The sequence below is a fragment of the Populus trichocarpa genome, chromosome 8, assembly GCF_000002775.5.
Source record: "Populus trichocarpa isolate Nisqually-1 chromosome 8, P.trichocarpa_v4.1, whole genome shotgun sequence".
Taxonomy (NCBI): Eukaryota; Viridiplantae; Streptophyta; class Magnoliopsida; order Malpighiales; family Salicaceae; genus Populus; species Populus trichocarpa.
This window is the reverse complement of record NC_037292.2, coordinates 6207773-6230307: the sequence shown is the minus strand read 5'-3', so window position 1 is coordinate 6230307 and position 22535 is coordinate 6207773. Positions and strand designations below refer to the sequence as shown.

Genomic DNA, 22535 nt, shown 5'->3' with positions numbered 1-22535 from the left:
GCAGTGACATACTTTTTTCTAGTTCCAACCTCTTCGAAAACGCTTCATTAACCAGTTTTTTTAGGAGGTAAAAGTTGAAGTCCAGAAAAAACTAAGAATGCAAATGCTCTTTCAAGGAGTCAATTTTTGGTTTCTTTTATCTTTGCACTCTTAAGTAGTCACTTTCAATCATGTCATCACGAGATAATATATGTATTTATCTGATGAAATACAAGTATTCAAATGATGAATCTTCAGTATTCACTTGCTAAGATAACTCGACATCATGATAAATTTGACCATGCATTCGACTTATGCACATTTTTCAAGCTGAGTTCACTTCGTACACAGGGCCGCTATGTTTGAAAAAGACGAGCCATCTTTTCCTCAAATTTCAACTGGTGGATCCCAGCACAGGCTGTCTCATTATTAACGGTCAAAAAGCCTTCCATCCCACCCCAGCTGGTAGAGAAAATTATGGACAGATTGCCAGTGACTGTGCCTTCCTTTCGCTAAAATCGATGTGGTGCTAAAGTCACTGATCTTTCTGAGTTTCTATCACCGAAATTGCCCTTTCCTCTGTTAGCCTCGCAGACTAGCACTTCTCAATAAAAACCTCTTGCCCCTATGAATTTCTTGGTTTGCAAAGAAAGCCAAGTATGCATTCCACAATGGCACCGCTCATCACTTTCAAGCTGTCCATGTTCATAATCCTAACACTTCAACCACCACCAACCCTTTCTCTCACTCCCTGCAGAACCTCCTGTGGCAGCATTGCCATAAACTATCCCTTCGGCATCGATGATGGGTGCGGCGCACCACAGTTTCGGCACATGCTGAACTGCAGCACTGACTTGTTTTTTTTAACCCCTTCGGGTGATTACAAGGTCCAACACATAGATTATGACAAAAAAACAATGACTATATATGATCCTGCTATGTCAACCTGCTCCATTCTACAACCCCATCATGATTTTATCATGACAGACATTCAATCTGTTACTATCTCTCCAACGCCAGACACTGTTTTTGCTCTTCTTAATTGCTCCATCGACTCTCCGGTACTTAACCATTACAAAAACCTTTGTTTCAGCTTCTCTGGTCACTCTTGTGATGAATTATATGGCGCGTGCAATGCTTTTAGAGTTTTCCATTTGTTAACTAATAGTTCTCCACCCTGTTGTTTTACGGGATATGATACTGTGAAGTTTATGAGCATGAATATTTTGGACTGCACGCATTATACTACTGTGATTAATACTGATAGTTTGATGGGTATTGTACCTTCGGATTGGGTTTATGGGATCAAACTTTCTTATAGTGTGCCTGAAACTGGTTGTGAACGGTGCTCCCAATCTGGTGGGACTTGTGGGTATGATACTGAGACAGAAGGAATGATGTGTCTGTGCTCGAGCTCTTCAAATTATACTAGAGAATGTGGTAAGAATTATTTAATATTTGCTTGTCAAGTGCCGCTAGAGAGGTTAATTTGGGTCGAAGAAACTTATTACATGTGGTTAGCACTGAAGTCTGCTGGCTAAGTTTTCTGTTTTGTGTTCTGTTTCAGCTGGAGGCAGTCTTACAGCAGGTGATCATAGAAGCAGCCATTCTCCGTGGACGTTCTTCAATGTTGCAATTTTACTTGTTTTGAGTTCGTTACCAGTGATTTGATGATCATGATTGTATTGTAAATCATTTCTATATCTCACCATTTTCCCTCCTATTTATTTCATCTGTTTTAGCTGAAGTTGTGGGACTTGGAAGCAGAGAGAACTTGTAATATGGCCAAACGAATTTGAGAAAATGTACTGAATTTCTTTTAACAACGAAAGTTTCTTTTGATTTAGCAAAGAAAACAGCAGGAAGATACTTTCAGAAAAAAAAATGGCGTTCGCATCCAATGGCCATTGTAAATAACCCGACATTGATTAACTGTGATGGTGTTTATAATATCCTGTTCAAATCCGACGTCCCGTGAAGTGCCAGCCCTCGCTGAGAGCCCGAGTTTCAGAAGAATGTGTCGCGTACTAAATTGCTGGCTCGGATTTGAAGCTGAAAATTGTTAATGCCAGCAAAGGATAATAATTATTAAAGTTCGAGTTTATGAGGAATATATGTGGATTTCTTGTTAGATCAATGTCATGAGAACGAGAATCGCTGAAATTTGTTCTTGTGCATTTCAATAGAAAGTTTTTCTGTAATTTTTTTCTTATCTCTTTTAACGCCTCTTTTATATATATATAAAATCCTGTGATCCAAAAAATTAGCTGGTCCGGGGCTCGCTCTTTGCTCTTTTCTGTGTGTTTCATCATCCTATAGGCTTTACCTGTTTCTTGTATAACTGGGCCAGGCTTTACCGATTTAGCCCATCCATTCTCGAGGCCCACCTACAAAGAAAATTTACCGGCTGTTTGAAGAATGCCGAGATTAGTAAGTAGTTATCCTCACGGGAATAATGATGTCAATGGCCTTTAAATGTAGCATATGGGAATGAATTGTCCCGCAAACAGGCAAAATACCAGTAGAGAAAACAAAAGTAATGAAGCATGTGTGACCAAGCAACCCTGCCCCTTTGCAAGATATGCAGCGAAGATCGTCCGTGTGTATCTCGGTGGAAAAGCTCATTTTCCACTACACAGATAAAGTTTCCCTCTCTCCATTTATGACTAATGGCTTTCATCTTCGTTGCCCATATGATGTTTTGCACCCTGCATCATATCATTTGGTGTCATCGTCAATCTTTGAATTCAAAGCCCACCTTTTTGTTCAGCTCACTCCAGGACGGGCGCTTTAAGACGTTGGATTATCCCTTTGAATGTGGATTTCTGCTCAGAATATCTGGATCCATGAGCAACTAAACATGATTAATGCTACCTTCTTACTGTTCGATTTCCCTCAATGTCAATTTGACAGCGATAGCGCTCCTAGGTTACCAGGATCAATTTGTGATTCGCGAACAAGATTTGCTGGTTATAATCATTCCTATCATTGATGTTGTCGTTATAATTGAACAAAGAGTTATGCTAATCACTTCTATTCTTTTTCGCCAATGATGCTTTGTGGTAAGAATAATCTCTAATCTTAGTGTCAAAGTCCTCGGAATTACATTTCCGAGTTCCGAGTAGGGTTTTTCTCGTAACAAACAATCTTGTTTTTGCTACGTTAAGCTGACTTGATTCTCGTAATTGCTACATTGATTTTTTTGAGATAGTTAGATTAATTATTTATATAAAGTAGATTATTTAAATTACAATATCAATTATTTATTTGCCTTTTCAACTCCGGCAAATTTCTGCTTGCGGCTTATTTGCAGAAAATCATATTCATCTGCTTTCTCAGTTTCTAGTTTAACATCTCCAAGTGTCTTTTGCAACTGAAATCACCGCAAACCAGTACGTTTCCGCCTCCAACGCAATATTGCCTTTTCGATAATGCCAACTGACCAAACTACCCTTTTGTATTGCTTTCGAACTTGATGTCCCCTCACATGAGCCTGAAGGCAATCACCAAATTGAATCAGCATTTGCATTTCTTAAACATCGCAACTACACTTAAGCTGACAGTTCAATATGCTTTTATAAGGGGAAAAACACAAAAAGAAATAGAAACAGAAAAGTTCTAGAGATCTAGTAGGAAAAAGCAACCACCGTGAACATCAAAAGCTTCAAGAGAACTACAATTCATCTGGAAAAAGTTACATCTGGTTCTAACAACTCAGACAAGCACATTCTAGGAACAGGTCAAGATAAACTGAAAATTAACTTCTATTTTGGAAATCTCCGCTTTTAATCACAGCATCTAACTTCATATCCTCTCCCTAAACGATGATACTCACACGGCAAGCCATTTATTGTGATTTGTGTAACGCACATGGCATGAGAAAACACTTTATTGAAGCACCTGAATTTTTACAATTCGATTGCGTATCTTCAAAAAATCTTCCCTTCCCTTCCATCCATGAAACTTTTGCTGGATTCTTCCAGCTGCAGAATGTTAATAATCTTCGAAGTGACCTCTGTTTTGAACCATGTTCAAAGAACCAAGGGCAGCTAGGCCAAGTGAAACTTCAGAAATATCATTGCTGCTCTTTGTTTGTCTTTGACGGAAAGAACTGGCTCGATAGGCACAGCTTGAATGAGAGCTGCTGCACGAGCTGATTTTCTGACAGCAGCCAGAGACCCTTTCAAGGAAAGTTGTTCATCTTCTTCCTTACTCGACAAATTAAGAGGCAACTTGTTCTGCGATATCAGTTGCCTTCACTGCTGCAATAGTTGCAGCAGCAGTACTATCCATCTCATCTTGGTTAATATTCAATGATGAAGGATGGCTACTAATTAAAAATGCTTCAGCCAAGTATCCAGCGATTCCTCTATGTCCCCAACATGATGCTAAATCAGCTGGTACGTTAACCTAAGTATCTGGTCCCTCCACTTCCGCTGCGTGGTTTAGGATCGTTGATTGATTGCTTGTTTAAATTTTATTTGACGTGATCTATCTTAGGATCATCATATTTTAATATGATTTATATTGTGCCAATTATTCCCATTTATTTTAGTTGGGTTATCCTTTGTTTGTAATTGGGTTTCTTTCAAGTTAATTCCTCACACTTGCTTTGATCATCAAATTAATTTTTTATCGTGCTTGATATTAATTTCATTTTTTCCTTTTTTTCAATACGAACACTTAAACAAGCAATGCGAATAGGATTGTTAAGAGAAAAAACAATCCTATGACCACACCTGTTCTTTTTTTCAGAAATATGCACGTCTGGCTAAGAATAATTCTAGATGCTACTATTTAAAATATGAAAATGAGATTTAATTTATCCAAAAAAAAAAAAAACTTAATTTTCCCACTTTTTCTTTATATAAGTTGGTGTAATAAAATAAAAATTATTATAACTTGACTGTTTTTACAAAAATATTTTTAATTAAAAATATATCAAAATAATATTTTTTAATTTTTAATACCATCACATTAAAATAATAATAACAATACTTCCAAGAACATTTTAAAAAACAAATTTAACTGCAAAAACATCTAAGTACATATAAAGGCTTTATTTTCGCACATCCTGTGAAAACACTGAACTATATCTTATGAAAATGGAACAAAATATTTCAACTGTCAGGAGTAATGGACCGTTGAGAATGGTGATAATACGGACCGAATTAAGGTTTCCCTTCTCTCTACTAAAATTTTAAAACTGAAAACAAAAGGCGGATGACGTGGCACGTATCTACTGGCGGAGCGATACTAACCTCTGTTGGACGAAGAAAAAGATGAAAAACCCTACAAAATGAAATGGGTTTTAATTTAATGAATTGAGCGACGGGTCATCTAGTCCCACTTTAAAATCTTAAAAGAATCAAGAGCGTTCTCCCTCTTTCCGTCTGTGGTGTGGTGCGGTGTGGACGCAATGGCTAGTGAAGATAATAGTAATTTAGAAGTGCTAAAGACCTCCATGGAAAACCTCAATGTACAACAACAACCCTCATCGTCTAGCCGAAACGACGCTGCTTCTGGTAACGGCGTGGAGGTCACTTGCTTCACGGAGGTCGTCGATGACGTAACCCTTCACCTCCAGATTATCCATCTTGGCAAACAGGTAATCAATTAATTAGTTCATCGTTACTTGAATATTTTTTAGTTGACTAACTAAGTCCCCTTTTTGTTAAATTGATCGTAGATATATGCATGGATTGGTTGCAACTCTGGTAAATTAGGTCACTTGTATGCTGCTGCATCCACTCGCCCTGTAAGTATTTTTTCTTTTATTATTTTTTTCAATTTTAGCGAGGTTTTTTCTATTACTATTAATTCTTGATTGATTGTGTTGTTGCGTAGTTAATTTTGGTTTGGTGATGTGTTTGTAGAATAATACGGCAAGTGTGACTTGTGTACTCGGAGGAAATTCTGACAATTCAGGAACTGGCATTGCTCGACGATTAGGTAGGTACTATTATGTTATGGAATGAAAGTTTGATGGTTATGGGATTGATCAGCTGAGAAATTCTGGGTTTTTTTTTTTTTTTGTAGTGTTGAAGACTGGACTAAATATAATGTTGGCTTCTAACATTCCTAAGAACAGTCCCTTGCTTGAGGTCTGCTCTCTCTCCCCTTCTCTTTCTCGTGCGCAAGCACGCACACAAGCATGTGCTTATGCACTAGAATCCTGGTTGCATCTCTCTCGTAGCAATGGCCATATGCAATGCTCATGAGAATAGCTGCAGATAAGTAGTTATGAAAATATTATACCATTGACATCTCGAGAAAAGTAACATTATTATATAGGGGTGTCTGGTATCTGATGGGTTTGATATAAAACTGTACAAGACAAAAGAGTTCAATCGAGATTGTATTCAGTGAGGAGAGATTGATGGTTAAACATGAATGAAATATTATCTGAAAAGCAATTTTGATAGCTGACAAAGTCTGGGTGATGTTATTTGTAAAATTCATGGAAATTTCTACACGATGACTTCTGAAGCATGACTATTACACTATTACACAAGGAAGAAAAGGTTAAACTGATGCTGAACCTAAAAAGTTACTTGGCAATAAAAGGGCTAAAGTCTATTATTTCCAGTTATGGTAGCCTGGGAACTGCATGTTATTGAAAATAATTTGGAGAAATTTAGGGAATTCTAATCTGGTATTCTTAGAGAAATGATGCTGGGTATTTCCAAAAAAAGATATACCAGCATTTTGAATGTAAAAGGAATCTCAAAATAAGTAAGTTAATTCTTGGACTTCCATGTTTTCCTTATTATCTGCATTGTTAAGTGATCGATATTTGTTGATCTTGACTAAATAGTGATCTTTGTGACTTGAGTACATTCACGAGTTAGCATACCAAAAGTTCTCATTGTTTTTTCTTTCCCTTTTTAATTTTGTTGTTCTTTTGGGTTGTTAGGCAAATGCTGAGAAAAAATTGGTTGAGAAGCTAATACATTTGGGGTATGCAACGCCAAAATCCAAAGGAACATCCTCATAGCAAAGAGCAAGGGAGATGCTACCATGCGAAAAGAAGCATATCTTTGGTTCTTATTGCATAATATGGCAGTGTAGATCAGATTATAGGTCAAGTCAGAGTCTTAACTCAATTTTACTGTTAAAGAATGTTAAAACTTTTATCTACTACCATGTATGGCTACTGAGATTGAATAGTCAAAAAGCGGGTCGAGAGAATTCCAATTTCGTATAATTTCAGAAAGACAGAATATGAGCACAGTGGATTGACTTGTATGGTTCTGTGCTGCAGTTTTTTTACCTATATTACGAGCTTTGGTGATACGAACTCTAGTGTTTTTCCGCGGATTGAAATCCAAATGCTATTGAATGGGGAACATCAAATTTTAACTCGCTCACCTTGTTTAGATCTTGTAAATGTAGACTCTGCTTCTTGTTTTTTGTTTCTATAGTCATCGTGCCTGCATTTTTGGCTTACTAAATATTGATATTACTACAATGCAATGCAAAAATTGCAGTTTAATAGTCCATTGTGGTTTTAGACTCAAATTAATTGATTTTTTTATATTTTTAAATTGTTTTCATATATTAATATTAAAGATAAAAATTTTAAAAAATAATTTCTACGGTGTTTTCTATCTTATTTACCTGTGTGAGAACTTCTAATCACTTAAATTCTTAAGGTTCTTTAGCCATCCAATTTATTAACGTGTTTGTTTGAGGCAAGTAAATATATGCGTATCTCAATGAAAAAGAAAAGAAAAGAAAATTTTCACGGGCATAAAAGCATATTTTAGTCGAATGCCATGGATTTCCTTCTGAGGTTTTCCTACTGCTAAAGATTCAGTCATTGCCCCCGCGAATGTACTTGGTTGCACAAGCATATCGTTGTGTTTAAGCTTTGTAAGATTGCGGTTTGCAAGGAAATAATGCATGGTATTTTTAATAGACGTGTTTTGCATCTGCAAGCAGAGAATCGATTCTGTTTCCTGTTTCGAAAAGTAATCTTTATTCTAGCAGAGAATAATGATATCCTAAAACAACTTCTAAAAGTTTCGAATAATTACTTTCTCTTGATTTTCTTACAAATAGGGGAACAAATGTTTTTTTATTATTATTCCCCACTATCCTGCACATCGTTTAGTGGATTTTGTTGCCAGGAAAGATATTGTCACCGTCATGACAGAAGTTCTCAGCAATATTTCTCCCCCTCCTGGTATTTCCCCCTATCCTTCCCTTTTTCTCTAATCGACTAACATCGTGTTCCGTGACCTAACTTTTTCTCTTCTGATAACTGCCGAGATTATTGTCTGTGAGCTTACCCTTTCTTCCGTACGCAGCTCTCCCTCTAACACTCAGCCTGTTTGTCTAATGATCAAATTTTCTCTAATAACCAAACCAAAGAGTGATCAAACTTGTATGTGCTGATATCATTTCCTTTTTCAGGTGCTGTAGCATCCATATCAGATGCATCACCCGTCCATTACACAGTTAAAATAGAGTTATTTTCGTTACTTGCAAAAAATGCGGTGGAGAAATATGAAACAGGGGTTTTTGAAGCTGGAGGCTATACATGGTACATTTTATTTTTAGTAAAAATGTATCTCTCATTGTCTTGCCATCCCCAACTGCTGTCATGTTTTGTTGGGAGATACCCTTAGCAGTACAGTTTTCATTTTTTATTTCCTCCTATGTTTGCATTGCAAGGAAATTGGTTCTTTATCCAAGTGGAAACAAGAGCAGGAATGTAAAAGATTACATCTCTCTCTATTTAGCAAAGGTTGACGCCAGTTCTCTTCCACTTGGTTGGGAGGTCCATGTGATTTTCCGGTTGTTTTTGCTTGACCAAAACAAGGACAGCTACTTGGTAATTCAAGGCATGTTTTCTAAATCATTACTTTGCACTAGATCCTCAAGCTATTATCATTAGTTGCAGTTTTTGTTTTAATGTTTATAGCATCACCAAAGTTGGGTGCAAGAAATATTTACATGCAATAGTTTTCTTCCATCACTTGAGTAATTTAGTTCAACTCGAGAGAAAGTGATGGCCCCCTCTAATGTTTCGGCCTTGTTGCCAAGGATACCGGCACGATTTACTTGCAATGGTTTTCTTCCATCACTACTTGAGTAATTTAGTCTAACTCGAGAGAAAGTGATGCCCCTCTCTAATGTTTCGGCCTTGTTGCCAAGGACAGATGCAGCAGGACAGGAAAGACGTTTTCATGGATTGAAGCTTGAATGGGGTTTTGATCAATTCATTCAGCTTTCAACATTTAATGATTCTCGTTACGGATTCCTTCTGGAAGACACTTGTGTGCTTGGAGCAGAAGTATTTGTCCGTAGAGAAAGAAGCAGAGGCAAAGGAGAGGTTTTATCAATGATAAAGCAACCTACTGCTGCTTTCAAGCACACTTGGAAGATCGAAAACTTTTTGAAGTTGGATGAAAAACGTCAAGAATCACAAACATTCAGCTCGGCAAGTGAAAAATGGTATATTTATTTTATAATTTTAGTCTGTAATCTTGATTAAAACGTGTTTTGGATATGCTTTATGAGGCCAATGTTTATCTTACATTAACAATTCGTTGGTGGTCAGAACGAAATTTACCATTGTATAAGCAAACCTGCTTGGTTATTCTTTTCGGGATGAAAATTTATTTACACGATTATAAAAAATTTACCTTCTCATATATTCTTTTCTTCTATTAGTGTTTAGTCAGTTTTGAATTTCTTTTCTTTTAAATTTTACCTGTACTGGTTGTTTCAGGAAGATACTGCTCTATCCTAAGGGAAAAGATTTTGGAATGGGCACCCATCTTTCTCTGTACTTGGCTGTGGATTTGGAAACCCTCCCTGCTGGTTGCAGACTATATGCGGATTACACCCTGCGCATTGTAAATCAAGTCAAGGATAGGAAGTTAGACCTTTCTGCTAAAGGTAAGAACACAAATGATCTTTTTGCCGGTTTAACATGACAACCCCACATGTTTGCCTGGAAGATTATGCATCAGAGGAGATTCTTGGATTCCCCCCCCCCCCCCCCCCCCCTTTTTCTGTCAATGAAAAAAAAAATAGTTGAGATTGTTTCTTCTTCTTGCAGCTAAACACTGGTTTGGTGCCTCAAGATCAGAAAGTGGATGGACAAGATATGTTTCCCTGGATTATATTTATCAGCCAAACAATGCCTATGTTATTAAGGACATTTGCATAATTGAAGCAGAGGTCAATGTACTTGGAATTAGTTCTCCATTTTAGTTATAATTTTATTTTTTTTATTTTCAATAAGAAATGTAATGAAAATCATGTCAAGAATTTCATCGACTTTATTAATGGCAAGGGTGATTTTAAACACTTCTGCTGTTGTGCACCATAGTTCGTTAACAGTACTATTCGTAGCATACTTTGGTAAAAAAAAAGGTAGGTATACATAAAGGTTTATCACTATTTTTTTTTTGGGATAATCACCCAATTTTTTTCACAAAAAAACCCATCAATATTTTGTATTTATAAATTCCAAACAAAATTTTCATACCAAAAAAACTCAAAATTAACATTACTTAGAGTGTATTTAAAAATACAGTCGTACGATTTTACGAGTCAAAACGCGTTTTTGATAATATTGGGTGGAATTATAAGAAATGAAAAGAAGTATAGCTAAATTATAAGAAGAAAAAGATGTGGGGACAAAAATAATACACTTAAAGGAAATAGAGTTTAAGTGAAAATATGAGAAATTATGGAGTATAAATACTCCTCTCCTAACCAAAAATCAGCAGCAACCATAACGAGAAAAAAAAAGGAGTTTTTGAATTTGTTCTTGCCAAATCAAGAGAGATACCAAAATTTCAAGAACTCATCCAAGATTAAGGGTTTATAAATAGAATAAACACTTGTGGACAAGGAATTAACAATAAAATTTAAACAAGAAGAGAAGAGGGAGGGTTGGCTGTCATTTGAAAACAAAAAAAGAGTCGAAAATTTTTGATTGGTTAAAGATCGAAACCTTGATTCTTACCGGGTAAGGTGTTCTAAACATGGTCCTATAAATCATTTCAAATTCGATTATGAATTAATGTTTTGATGTTGAATTATATATTAGGGTTCTTAGACTTGAATTAGGGGAAATGTATTGGTTCTTAGATCATCTCGGGCTCTGAATTCAGTTCTTCATAGACCAGGGCTCTCTGCTAATTCTCCAAGCTATGCTTGGTGTCGTTCTTCACATAACCGTGGAGCGTGTCTAAATACTGCCCTGAGCGGGCCAGCAGTAAGCAAAAAGCCTGTGCTATCTAGTAATGCAAGTTTAGTGCATACGAAACTTTCTGGGCCTAACGTTTCTTCATCCTCTACAACTGGTTCATCGTCAGTTCCAAATGTTGCCGGAACAGTTGACAATTCCTCTTACCCCCCTATGGCTGCATTGCTGAAGCGCAAGTTTCCCTCAAGCAGCCCATCGTTGGCAAACAATGGAAGGGATTCAAACGGAAAACCAGTCTTCGGTGGAGCCTGCTCTAGAATTTGACGGAGACAGATATAATACTTTCAAGTGCATATCTAGAGAATTCTGCCTGGGTCCAATGGGCGCCTGTGGGCAGCAATTTGGTTTGTGTCATCTTGTTCCTGATCTGGCTAGACTCTGTCCTGATTCAACAAAGCAGAAAGAACTTCTTGCAACCTACAATGTCAGTTCAATGAGAAATTGTTCAGATGACAAAAAGACGAAAGAAATTTTTATGTTCCGGGAAGGGCAATCAAAGAGAAATTTGCAGTTGATGCAGATCAGAAAGGCATCTGTAGAAAGCAATACGGTTCGGCAATGAGATTGCAGTTAAGCACCACAAGTCTAGCAAAGACTTTCATGCAGAATCAAAGACCTTCCACTGGACTGTCATGAGTGTACACAATTGGCATCAGTTTGGTGATGTTCTGGTAGCAATGGCAGAGATGAAATTGTTGAATCACAATCAAAATTGTTCGGTCAAAATGAAGGGGTGGCATTGTCCCAGAGCCAGGGAAACGATGATGTTTTCAGTCAGCAGATGTTCCCTTTTTCAGAGTTTTAAACCTTGATTTCATTACCAAACGATACTTTGATGTTGTACATTGCTGTTTCTAATACGACACGCTTATTCTTGGTGATATCAGCGTGTGTTAACTGCAATTCTCTTGTTTACCAAACCATGTTTGGATTTAAAAAAACATTATCCATTAATCTTTCCACAAGCGAAAGTTGAGGACATGGTGATGTTTATGTTCATGCAGTTTCCATACGAATCGTAAAGTAGAAGGTTGCATTGGTCACAGGAATAGCCACGGTCCATCCATTCGGCCACAGAAGTCTAAAAGAAGGTTTGGTATACTTTACAGAACGTCATATAATTTACACAAGGAATCATATAACACTCCTGCATTAGTTTGATATACTTTACAGTACGTCATAATTTACAGAAGGAATCGTATGAACACTTATTTACATGGGTTTGGCTTTGAGCCATACAGGCATGTCCACAGAGAATTATTTGATACTTACAAAGACAGAAATGAAGTATTCAAGAGAAAGGATGATACAGCTTAGCCAAAGGTTTTTTCGCTGCTGTAGCACATGTACAGAAATCCGTCATCGTCCTTGTAAGATTCATAGATTGAATCCATTTGACTTGCTGTAAATAAATAGCACAAGTTAGCAGGTTCCTAAGAAGGCTGTGTATAAGCTACAATGTCGAGATCAATCAAATGTTCAATTTTACCTGTTTGAGGCAACGTGTTCTTCACAAAAATGAACAGAGCCTTTCCAGGAGTTAACTCTAGTCTACTACTTAAAATGTGGATGAATTGCCCGATAGTCATGTCTCGGGGAACCAAGTATCTGAAAAAACGAGAAAAATAAGGATTGGAATCTTACAACAATATACTGGCTAAAAATCTGGTTACGAACTTAAGGAATCTATAGCTCAAAGAGTGTCACCGGGACTGGAAATCAGAACATGGATATATGTAAGATTAACATGGCAGTGATAGTTTTTTCTTTTATTTATTTGCAGATTTAACAACTGAAACTTTGTATAATGCAAAGAGAAGAGATAGACATACTTTCTCTTTTCCATTTCTGGCAGGTCCGTCCTTGAATATCTTTCAATAATCACCTAAAAATCAGAGAAAATACTGATGAGCTCCGATGTTTTTTTTAAAAAAAGAAAAAGAAATAAGAAGACTCTAAGATTGATATTTCTATTTAAATTACATTGGTGAAGTCAGATTTTGCCTAGCTTGCCCAACAATCATGCTTTGGCTTAGTTTGCAAGGTTAGGTAACTTGCATAAGGTACATCATTCTAACCAGAATTTAAAAAATACTTCTTTTGCACTAGACAATTAAAACCAACAATATTCAATAGCAATGATTACATTCCTTCAACAAATGTGCTGCACCAAAAACATAAAGGATGCTTTTGATTCCCTTAAGAGAACAGCCAGCTTAGCTATGAAAAATCCATCATTAACACTTGAAATAACGAGTTGCAATCAAGAAAACATATTTTTCCACAGGAAACATCAATATAAGCAGAAAAACTTGCACATCCAGATCAAAATGAGGAATTTCCAACTATATTGGAATTTTCAGGTTTGTTTTCATATTCCAATTGTATTATCTTTTCTTTCTTTGGTGGGGTTAACTTTCATTCACCAAGACTAAACCCGCCCCTCCTAGATCAGGTCTTGGGCTACACATTCTATTTGTCAAATAAGACAGGACCCCTGAAACTACCCAGATAGAGAAAAAAAGAAGAAGCAGATATACCACTAAATTCTCAAAAATAAAATTGAACTTTCAGCAAGAAAACCAAAGAAACAATTACATAAACCAATCAAAATGACAGCTCGAAATCAAAGGAATACAAAACAATAATAGAAAGAGAGGGGAGACTTACAGGAACTCGATCTGGGTATTTGAAAATGATATTCTTTGATTCTCCAAGTCTATCATCTATTCACCACAGACAAGCTCGGGTCAATATCAACCAATACGAAACCAACAAGATATATATGAACTTTGAGAAACAAAAAAAAAAGGAAAAAGAAGCTAACCAAATGTGGATTCCTGCTTAAAAGACTTGACCTTTCCCATGGATTTGTTGTGTTGGTGATGAGACAATTTGGAGGAGTTGAAAATGATGATGGTGTTTTCGGAAGACAAAGGAGGTGGTGGTCTTCGAATTGTAATCAGAGTTCGGAGACAGCTAGAAATAGAATAAACAGTTGTGTAAGTTAGTTGCTGTTATTTGCGAAAAGACACGTAAGATGTCGGTCTCAAAGATTAACGAAGGGCTCGGCAAGGCAAGTCGGCAACTAGTTGTTATGTCGTTGTTTCTGGAACGGTGGCAATGGGTGGGCCTTCATAACTTGGGCCTACCTTAGCTGAGCCAGGCCCAAAAAATGATGCTTGGATAGGCCTACCTTGAGGCTACTTCTTCTATGTCTCTTTATGTTGAGATTCCACGGTTCGTGTACGTGCACCATCCTCTGGGCAGTGGTTTAGATCGTAACACTGTAAATGAATTTGCTTTTTCATGTTGTTATTTAGATTTTTATTTTAAGAAAAAAAACCATTATTTGGGATTCGATTACAATTACTATTTGTAATTTTTCATAATAAATTGAATATTATCTCTAATTTTAAAAAATAACTAATTAGTCCTTATACTTCAAAATTAATTTGAAACCTGATTCTTTTCGTTTGTTTCATGTTTTTTTTTTTCTTCTTTTTAAGAAACGGAAGAATGTAAGAAGAAAAATAAAAATTAGTAGTTTGGTGAGTGATTGGACGTGGCATCCAAACCCAACTTCAAAGTCACCAACCCCGAGGAAAACTATCGTCCACCAAGAAAGACCAGACAAGATTAGAAAGTCATTATGTCCTTGTTCTCTCTCGATTAGATTTATATTACATGTTTAACACCCGAGCATTTGATTCTTCTTCACAAGTAGACTTGTCATATATATATATATATATATATATACAATTTTGAACGTTGGCGATATCTTCTTGTTCATTCTTTGCTCCGATATTTATTTATCTCGATAATTTTAATTTTTTAGGGTGATGGATCCACTTTAAGTGTTGACCCTTAATTTGATTTAGTGCCGAGTTTCGAAGAAGTTGAAGTTTTAGAATTTCACTACATTGTTGACTCATTTTTTTTCAATGAAAAAGAAAAGTCAAGGTGACACAAGTATTTTTTTTAAAATAAAAAAATAAAAGATTTATTGACTTAACTATATTTAATAAATTTTGTAGGCTTAATGATACAGATAAAAAAAATAAAATAACCACAAATATTGGATTGACATGTCAAATCTGTAACCTGATTGTGATATTGAGATAACATTGTTGAAAACAAACTAAATAAAATTATAAAACTCGATTATCATACAATCTAATGTGGAAGAGCAAACTGAAATATTTTTAATTAAAATAAAAAAAATTATTCAAGTCAGCCTATGTTAACTTGTTAACCTTGTAACTATGGACACATGATTAAGATAACTTTATAAAAAGAAAATTTAAAAAAAAAAAACATAAAACCAATTGTCAATAAATCAAATGTAAAATTAAAAAATTAAAAAAAATAATTTTAAAAGAACACCCAGAAAAAGACCAAAGTTAGCCTGTGTTAATCTTCAAAACCTGTGACCCCAGTCATGTATCTGAGACTAATCTCACAGAAGACAGACCCTAATAAATAACAAAGCGAAATTCCAAATCAATAAAATGATGACGGGTGAAATTAAAAAAAAAGCAATAAAAAAGGATTCAAAACAAAAGAAATGAAAATTAAAAGATTGAAGACTAAATTTGATATAAAAATAATTTGAATTCAAACGTCGAGGGATGAAATTGAAAACAAGATTCGATTGGAAAAAAAGGTAAAAAAACAATAAAAAGAATAAGGACCAGATTTAATATAAAAATTAAATGATATTAAATGATAAGAGATGAAATTGAAAAAAAAACTAAAAAAAAAGATAAAAAAAATTTACAATCAAGATAACGATAACCAAATTACATACAATAAATAAATAAATAAATATAACACATTTATATTTTGACAATGAGAAAAGAGAAAAAAAGATGGAGGAAAAGAAAATTTTCCAATATAACTCAACCACCATGCCGCCGTGTACACACACCACAACACCGAAAAGATCATGGTAGGACACTTTCATGCCGCCATGAAAGACAGTGTTTAAAGGTGGGACAATACATCATGCTCTGCTTGAAAGGTACAAATCAACCATTTTTATTTTTAAATAATATTTATATTTATCAAAAGGTAAAATCATTCCCTAGTTACTTGATAATTACTTAAAAATCAATTTAAAAATACAAAAAAGAACTTTAATGCCGGTTTGAAATATTTTACTTTTAAGAGTAATGTAATTTTTACGCCATGTTTTTTAAATATAAACAAACTAAATTATCTCTTATCAATCTCCAGTGAAAAATGGTTTTTAAGAGTAATAGAATATTTATACTGTATATTTAAATTAGAAAAAGATCAATTTATCCTTGCCCATGATGACAAATGAACTATGAAGAAAAAATAATTTACCTCTAATAAGAAGTTCATTAATTTTTTATTAAAAAAATAAAATGGTAATTATATTAAATAATAGTATATCCAGGTGCATAGAAAATTAATTTACCATGACTTTCAGTTATATATATATATATATATGATATTGGCGAGGAACAAGTCCCTTCGTGGAGTATCATCATCTTCCCACGATATACTGAAAAAGATAATATACTGTATATTCTATGATACTGAGTAGAGTTAATAATTAATTCATGGGATATCCTGGATAGCAACCTGTAAACAAATTTGGAGTATTTTATTTCTTTTTATGAAAATACCCTATAAATTACATTTCATATATACTATATATTTTGTGACACCGAGTAGAGTAAACAATTAATCCATGGGATATCCTTAAACAGGCATGGAGTTTTTTTTTTGTTTTATATGAAAACACCCTTGCTATCTGCTGCATTGTCTATAAATTTTAGTAAATTACAGCACATCTGGACCATTGAGAACGCACAATCCAGCACAAAATTTATTGCGATAGAAATTGTTAGAAAATAATATAAATCATATCCTGAAATTCACCTAAAAACTTAAGCTATTGAGTTGAGATGATTATTTAACATGGTATCAGAGCCTTGATGACCAAGTGATCACGAGTTCGAATCTCATCATCCCTATTTATTTGATAAAAATTAAGCATAAGGTAAAGTGAGCATGTGCTAGTTTCAAGTCCAAAGGGTTTTCACTTGAGGGGGTGTGTTAGAGAATAATATAAATCATATCCTGAGACCTCACCTAAAAGCTTAAGCTATTAGATTGAGATGATTATTTAACAAAAATAATCAAACTTGTAATAATGGCATCCAACATGCCTGATCTTGCTAGAATCTGGATATTTTGACTTGAACCTGGGAAGAAAAAACATAAAACATTTACATGTACCAACAAAAATAAAATATTATTTTTAATATTCTTTTAAAAATAAATTATTGTTGACGTCAGAACATCAAAATGATAAAAAAACACTAAAATTAATTAATTTAAAATAATTTTTTTTTTAATTTTGATAAAAAAAACATGTTAAAACTCACTGTCAAACACCCTTACAATAATAATAAGAGATTGTTACAACTTTGTTCATGTAATTTGTTACAACTTTGTTCATGTAATTTATAAAAAACAATCAATCAATTCTCATGGTTTTAAAAATTAAATATTTAATTTCCATGTTTTTAAGATATATTTATAACTGTTTTTTTTTACTTTACTCCATAATATTTTCAATTTACTTTTTTTGTTAAGAAATAGAAAGAGGAGAGAAAAAGGAGATAAAATGAACATATACTTAAATTAAACATGATAAAAATTAATTAAGATACTATTGATTAGTTTATTTTAATAAATCATAGAAATTAAGTTATAATTCACGCTTGATAATAACTATTTTTTATTAGAACACGAGGAAATCTGAAAATCTTAACTTCACTGGCTCGCGAAAAACAGCGAAAATAGGGGAGGGGTCGGTAAGATGGCTAGAAGGTGGGCTCAGGAGTCAAAATAGAAGAGCCCCCGAGCCACGGGTTTTAATTAAAAAAAAGAAGTCCAAGTGGTGGTCCACCCTTACGACAGCCTGGGGTTGGTGTGTCCTACGTGTAACTTTTTTCTACAGCTGCAACTCGTCCTATTTTAGAGTGTGAAATTCAGATTTTGCCCTCTAACCGCAAACATTTAGCCAAAAGAGTCCTTATTTTGTATATTTAATCAAATGAAATCTTTTGTTTTTAGTTCACCAATAATTTTCACCATTGCATGTAGAACCACGGGTTATGGGTGAACAAAAAAATTAAAAAACTGATTAAATTAAAAAAACCAGAAAAATAACAAAAAAAAAACTGAACCGTGAAAAAACTTATTAGAATTTTTAAAAAACTGACCGGTTCGGTTTTATAGGTCTGAAATTGAAAAAAATAAACCAAATTGAACCCAAACCGAAAAAGACCCGAGCCAAACCGGGGAAAAACCGAGCCAAGCCAAAAAAAATAAAGTCAAACCGAGCCAAACCGGTTTGAACTGGTTTTTATTCTAAAATAACTGAACCAAACCGAAACCGATCGATTTGAATAGATTCCAGTTTATTTTTTTAAAAAAACAGTTTTAATTTTTTTTTTTAATAAAAACCGAACCGAAAATGATTGTCTCTAAAATTTATAGATAATCATCTAGCTAGTAAGATAGGGATGGAGGGGCTCAATCAATATAAAAAGCTAGCAGAAGCCATGGCTATTCTTCCCAAAAAACTTTTTATAAAATTTTAAGGTCATATTTAAGGGTTTTTTTTATTTTAAACCTCCAAATAATTAACAAAAATGATGCTGAGTGTTTTTTTAATTAACTAGAAAGTCCTAGTTTGGTGTATTACAGAGAATAGGATACTATTGAATTAATGTTTAACAATGGGGGACCATAAGTGATTTATCTCTCTCCACCGACGATCTCTGCCCATCAAAGATGGGCAGACGCGTAAAGCCGGACTACCAAGGGCTGAGATCAAACACAATAACTAAAAATCAGCCATTGGATCCACCAAAATAGGTGTAAATGACAAATAAATGAATGAATCTAGTCCAAATTACGTTTTCGGGGGCCACGCCACACCTGCCTATAAATAAGCACCTCTGCCTTCCGTTGTGAACTCGCATTGCATAGCTAAGCTTGACAAGAAGAGGAAACAGCATTTTCTTTCAAGCAGAGCAGCAACTCTACTCTTTCTCCCTAATCTCTCAAGGTCGGTAGCTTTTGTCTTTTGAGTCACCGGGCCTTTGGATTCTTTCATGTTTGTTCTTTGGTTATTGGATCTGGATATTTTCGTGGGTTTGATTCGCTGTTACTATGGTTAGCTTTTGGGAATTTATAGGTTGAAAATTGAGTTTCAGTTGCACTTGTCATGTCCATGCATATCATTATTTCCAATTTTAGATCTGTTATTGTTCTTGTGGTCCTCTGTTGTTAATGGTGATTTCTTTTTAGATCTGAATAGTTAATGTCATGGGAGAATGCTTTTCTTAATGAACTTAGATTTAACCAATTCATGTTATGTGGTGGGTGCTGGTTGGTTTAGCTTGTCGGGATTGAATCCTGTCTATACCGTGGAGAGGGATTTTATGAGGGCTAGTGAAGCTTAAGGACTACCGAGGCTTCAAATTAATTGAAAATAAAGTGATTAATTATTAATGCGTGTGTGTGTGTGGTGTTGGTTGTGTTTTGAGGAATTTAATGATGGAATTTTTGTATGCTATGTGCAGCTTGAAAGAAATGGCAGAGACTTTCCTATTCACATCTGAATCAGTGAATGAGGGACACCCAGATAAGCTCTGTGACCAGATCTCTGATGCCGTACTCGATGCTTGCTTGGCGCAAGACCCTGACAGCAAGGTGGCATGCGAGACTTGCACTAAGACCAACATGGTCATGGTTTTTGGCGAGATCACCACCAAGGCTGATGTAGATTACGAGAAGATTGTGCGTGATACTTGCAGAAACATTGGATTCACATCTGCCGATGTGGGTCTTGATGCCGACAATTGCAAGGTTCTAGTTAACATTGAGCAACAAAGTCCTGATATTGCCCAGGGTGTACATGGTCATTTCTCCAAGAGACCGGAAGAGATTGGTGCTGGTGATCAAGGCCATATGTTTGGCTATGCCACTGACGAGACCCCTGAATTGATGCCTTTGAGCCACGTTTTGGCTACCAAGCTTGGTGCTCGCCTCACTGAGGTTCGTAAGAATGGAACTTGCGCATGGTTGAGGCCTGATGGAAAAACCCAAGTTACTGTTGAGTACTACAATGAAAATGGAGCCATGGTTCCTATCCGCGTCCACACTGTTCTCATTTCTACTCAACATGATGAGACTGTGACAAATGATGAGATTGCGGCTGATCTCAAGGAGCATGTCATCAAGCCCGTGATCCCTGAAAAGTACTTGGATGAGAAGACTATCTTCCATCTTAACCCTTCTGGCCGTTTCGTCATTGGTGGTCCTCATGGTGATGCTGGTCTCACCGGGCGTAAGATCATTATTGACACTTATGGTGGATGGGGTGCTCATGGTGGTGGTGCCTTCTCTGGAAAAGACCCAACCAAGGTGGATAGGAGTGGAGCTTACATTGTCAGGCAAGCCGCCAAGAGTATTGTTGCCAGTGGGCTTGCTAGGAGGTGCATCGTTCAGGTCTCCTATGCCATTGGTGTTCCTGAGCCTCTGTCAGTATTTGTAGACACTTATGGCACTGGAAAGATTCCTGACAAAGAGATCCTTCAGATCGTGAAGGAGAGCTTTGATTTCAGACCTGGTATGATTTCCATCAATCTTGACCTCAAGAGAGGTGGCAATAGCAGGTTCTTGAAGACTGCAGCATATGGACACTTTGGCAGAGATGACCCCGACTTCACATGGGAGGTGGTGAAGCCCCTCAAGTGGGACAATAAGGTCCAAGCTTAAGGTCTCAATATCAGTTCCTAATGTATGGATATTTTGCCTATTAGCTGCAACTCTCTACAATGGGAGTTTGCCTATTGCCTTTCAGCCTGTCTTCTTTTTATTTTTTCTTCATTTTACGTGTTCTTTTGAAGATTGTTGTTCGATTGTTACCTGAGAAAAGAACAAGTTGAAAAAAGAGGTATTCTCATGTGTTTCCGTTACTGCTGCGTAGATAAGAGCTAATAATGATGTATGTAAGGAAGTGGGAACGGCAGCAGAGCTGCAATATATGATTCTTTTCGCCATTCAATACAATGTTTACTTGCTGCTGCTTTTGTTGAATCTGGCCGGTGACAAATCATCTTGTCCGTTTATAATATGCCTGACTGTTAGTCTCTTTTGAAACTGATATGCTGTGACTACTTATATGGCGCGACCTCACCTGACAGCATCTGTGCATGAACATGTGTCGGTGATTGGTGAAAGAATGCCTCTCCGTTTTGTGGATGCTTAATTGCTTTGATGAGTTGCTGTCCTTGTCATTGATGAGGCGGTGGTTGTGAGCTTAATCGTAGCACAAGGTGATGTAGTTTTGATTATTTGTTATATTTGTTGGGTTTTCTCGGGACCAATGCTTACAGATGTTTTTGCCTGCCAGTCTTGACATTGTTGCTTGCTAGTATGGAGCTGCAGTGTTGCTTTAAACAGGGTCAGCTAGAAATGCCTCAAGTCTTTTATAGCATTTAGAAAAGAGCAAATTATAGCTCACTATTATTATTCTTTTAATTTCTAAATTGCATCTTTTTTTAAAAAAATCATATTTAATAATCTATGGTAGGTGAGTGTCAAATATTTGATTGCAAATGACGACTATTATGGACAAAAAAACAGTTTAATCAATTGAAAGATTTCAGTCATAATAAATAAATATGAAGCATGGAGACTCAACGTATGGTTTTTTTTTAAACAAAGTGATTAACTAATTATTTCAGTGACAACAACATATGTGTTGGATAATAATTTACTCTTTGAAAAATGAACCATACGTGGCTCTCATTGGCCCGGCTTGTCTCGGTCAGATTTACATGCATTGGAACTTGTTTCGGCATGGACAGTCAAGTAATTTAGGATTTTGCACAAGAAAGAGCCCTCTCTGGTTTAAAATTTGATCCTTCTTGGAAGGAAACTGGTGTTTATCACCAAGGAACATGGGATTTTCTAATCAAAACTCGAAAGCTTAAAGCACAATCAAGTGCTGTTATATAACTCGTCGCTTGATTTGAATGCGAACATGGTGGCTACTGATGCATGAAAACCAGTTTGATGGCAGAAGCATTTTCACCTCAATTGTCTAAACTCTAGTGGATGCTCAGCCACAATCAGACAGATGCCAGAGTCAAACCCATCCTTTCAACAGCGGCACTTTTCTTCTGATGAGATGTCTCGCCGATCGGAAGTGTATGAGCCGGTAAGTACATAGTCCATCGCTCTCCATTCTCCTGATTTCTTCACTGTC

General features: G+C 35.7%; 3 protein-coding genes and 1 pseudogene across 3 annotated transcripts; 3 read left to right on the top strand and 1 right to left on the bottom strand.

Annotated features, from left to right (window-relative positions):
* Window positions 1-460: 460 nt before the first annotated feature.
* LOC7471082 (uncharacterized) lies at window positions 461-2180 on the top strand (annotated as a pseudogene).
* Window positions 2181-5294: 3114 nt separating this feature from the next.
* Window positions 5295-10302, top strand: LOC7498226 (uncharacterized). The gene is made up of 10 exons (XM_024606389.2): window positions 5295-5587; window positions 5669-5737; window positions 5856-5931; window positions 6019-6084; window positions 7131-7160; window positions 8398-8527; window positions 8659-8828; window positions 9156-9441; window positions 9719-9888; window positions 10052-10302. Exons 1-10 carry the CDS (start codon window positions 5399-5401, stop codon window positions 10204-10206), a joined length of 1341 nt encoding a protein of 446 aa, XP_024462157.2. The 5' UTR covers window positions 5295-5398; the 3' UTR covers window positions 10207-10302.
* Window positions 10303-12291: 1989 nt separating this feature from the next.
* Window positions 12292-14253, bottom strand: LOC7498225 (autophagy-related protein 8i). The gene is made up of 5 exons (XM_002311325.4): window positions 14037-14253; window positions 13880-13935; window positions 13042-13094; window positions 12699-12817; window positions 12292-12611 (listed from the first exon to the last, which is right to left on the bottom strand). The coding sequence occupies exons 1-5, from the start codon at window positions 14074-14076 to the stop codon at window positions 12523-12525; spliced, it is 357 nt and encodes a 118-aa protein (XP_002311361.3). The 5' UTR covers window positions 14077-14253; the 3' UTR covers window positions 12292-12522.
* A 4910-nt stretch (window positions 14254-19163) lies between these two features.
* Window positions 19164-21361, top strand: LOC7498224 (S-adenosylmethionine synthase 3-like). Its single transcript, XM_006379635.3, has 2 exons — window positions 19164-19325; window positions 19843-21361. Exon 2 carries the CDS (start codon window positions 19853-19855, stop codon window positions 21038-21040), a length of 1188 nt encoding a protein of 395 aa, XP_006379697.2. The 5' UTR covers window positions 19164-19325; window positions 19843-19852; the 3' UTR covers window positions 21041-21361.
* The last annotated feature ends 1174 nt before the right edge of the window (window positions 21362-22535 follow it).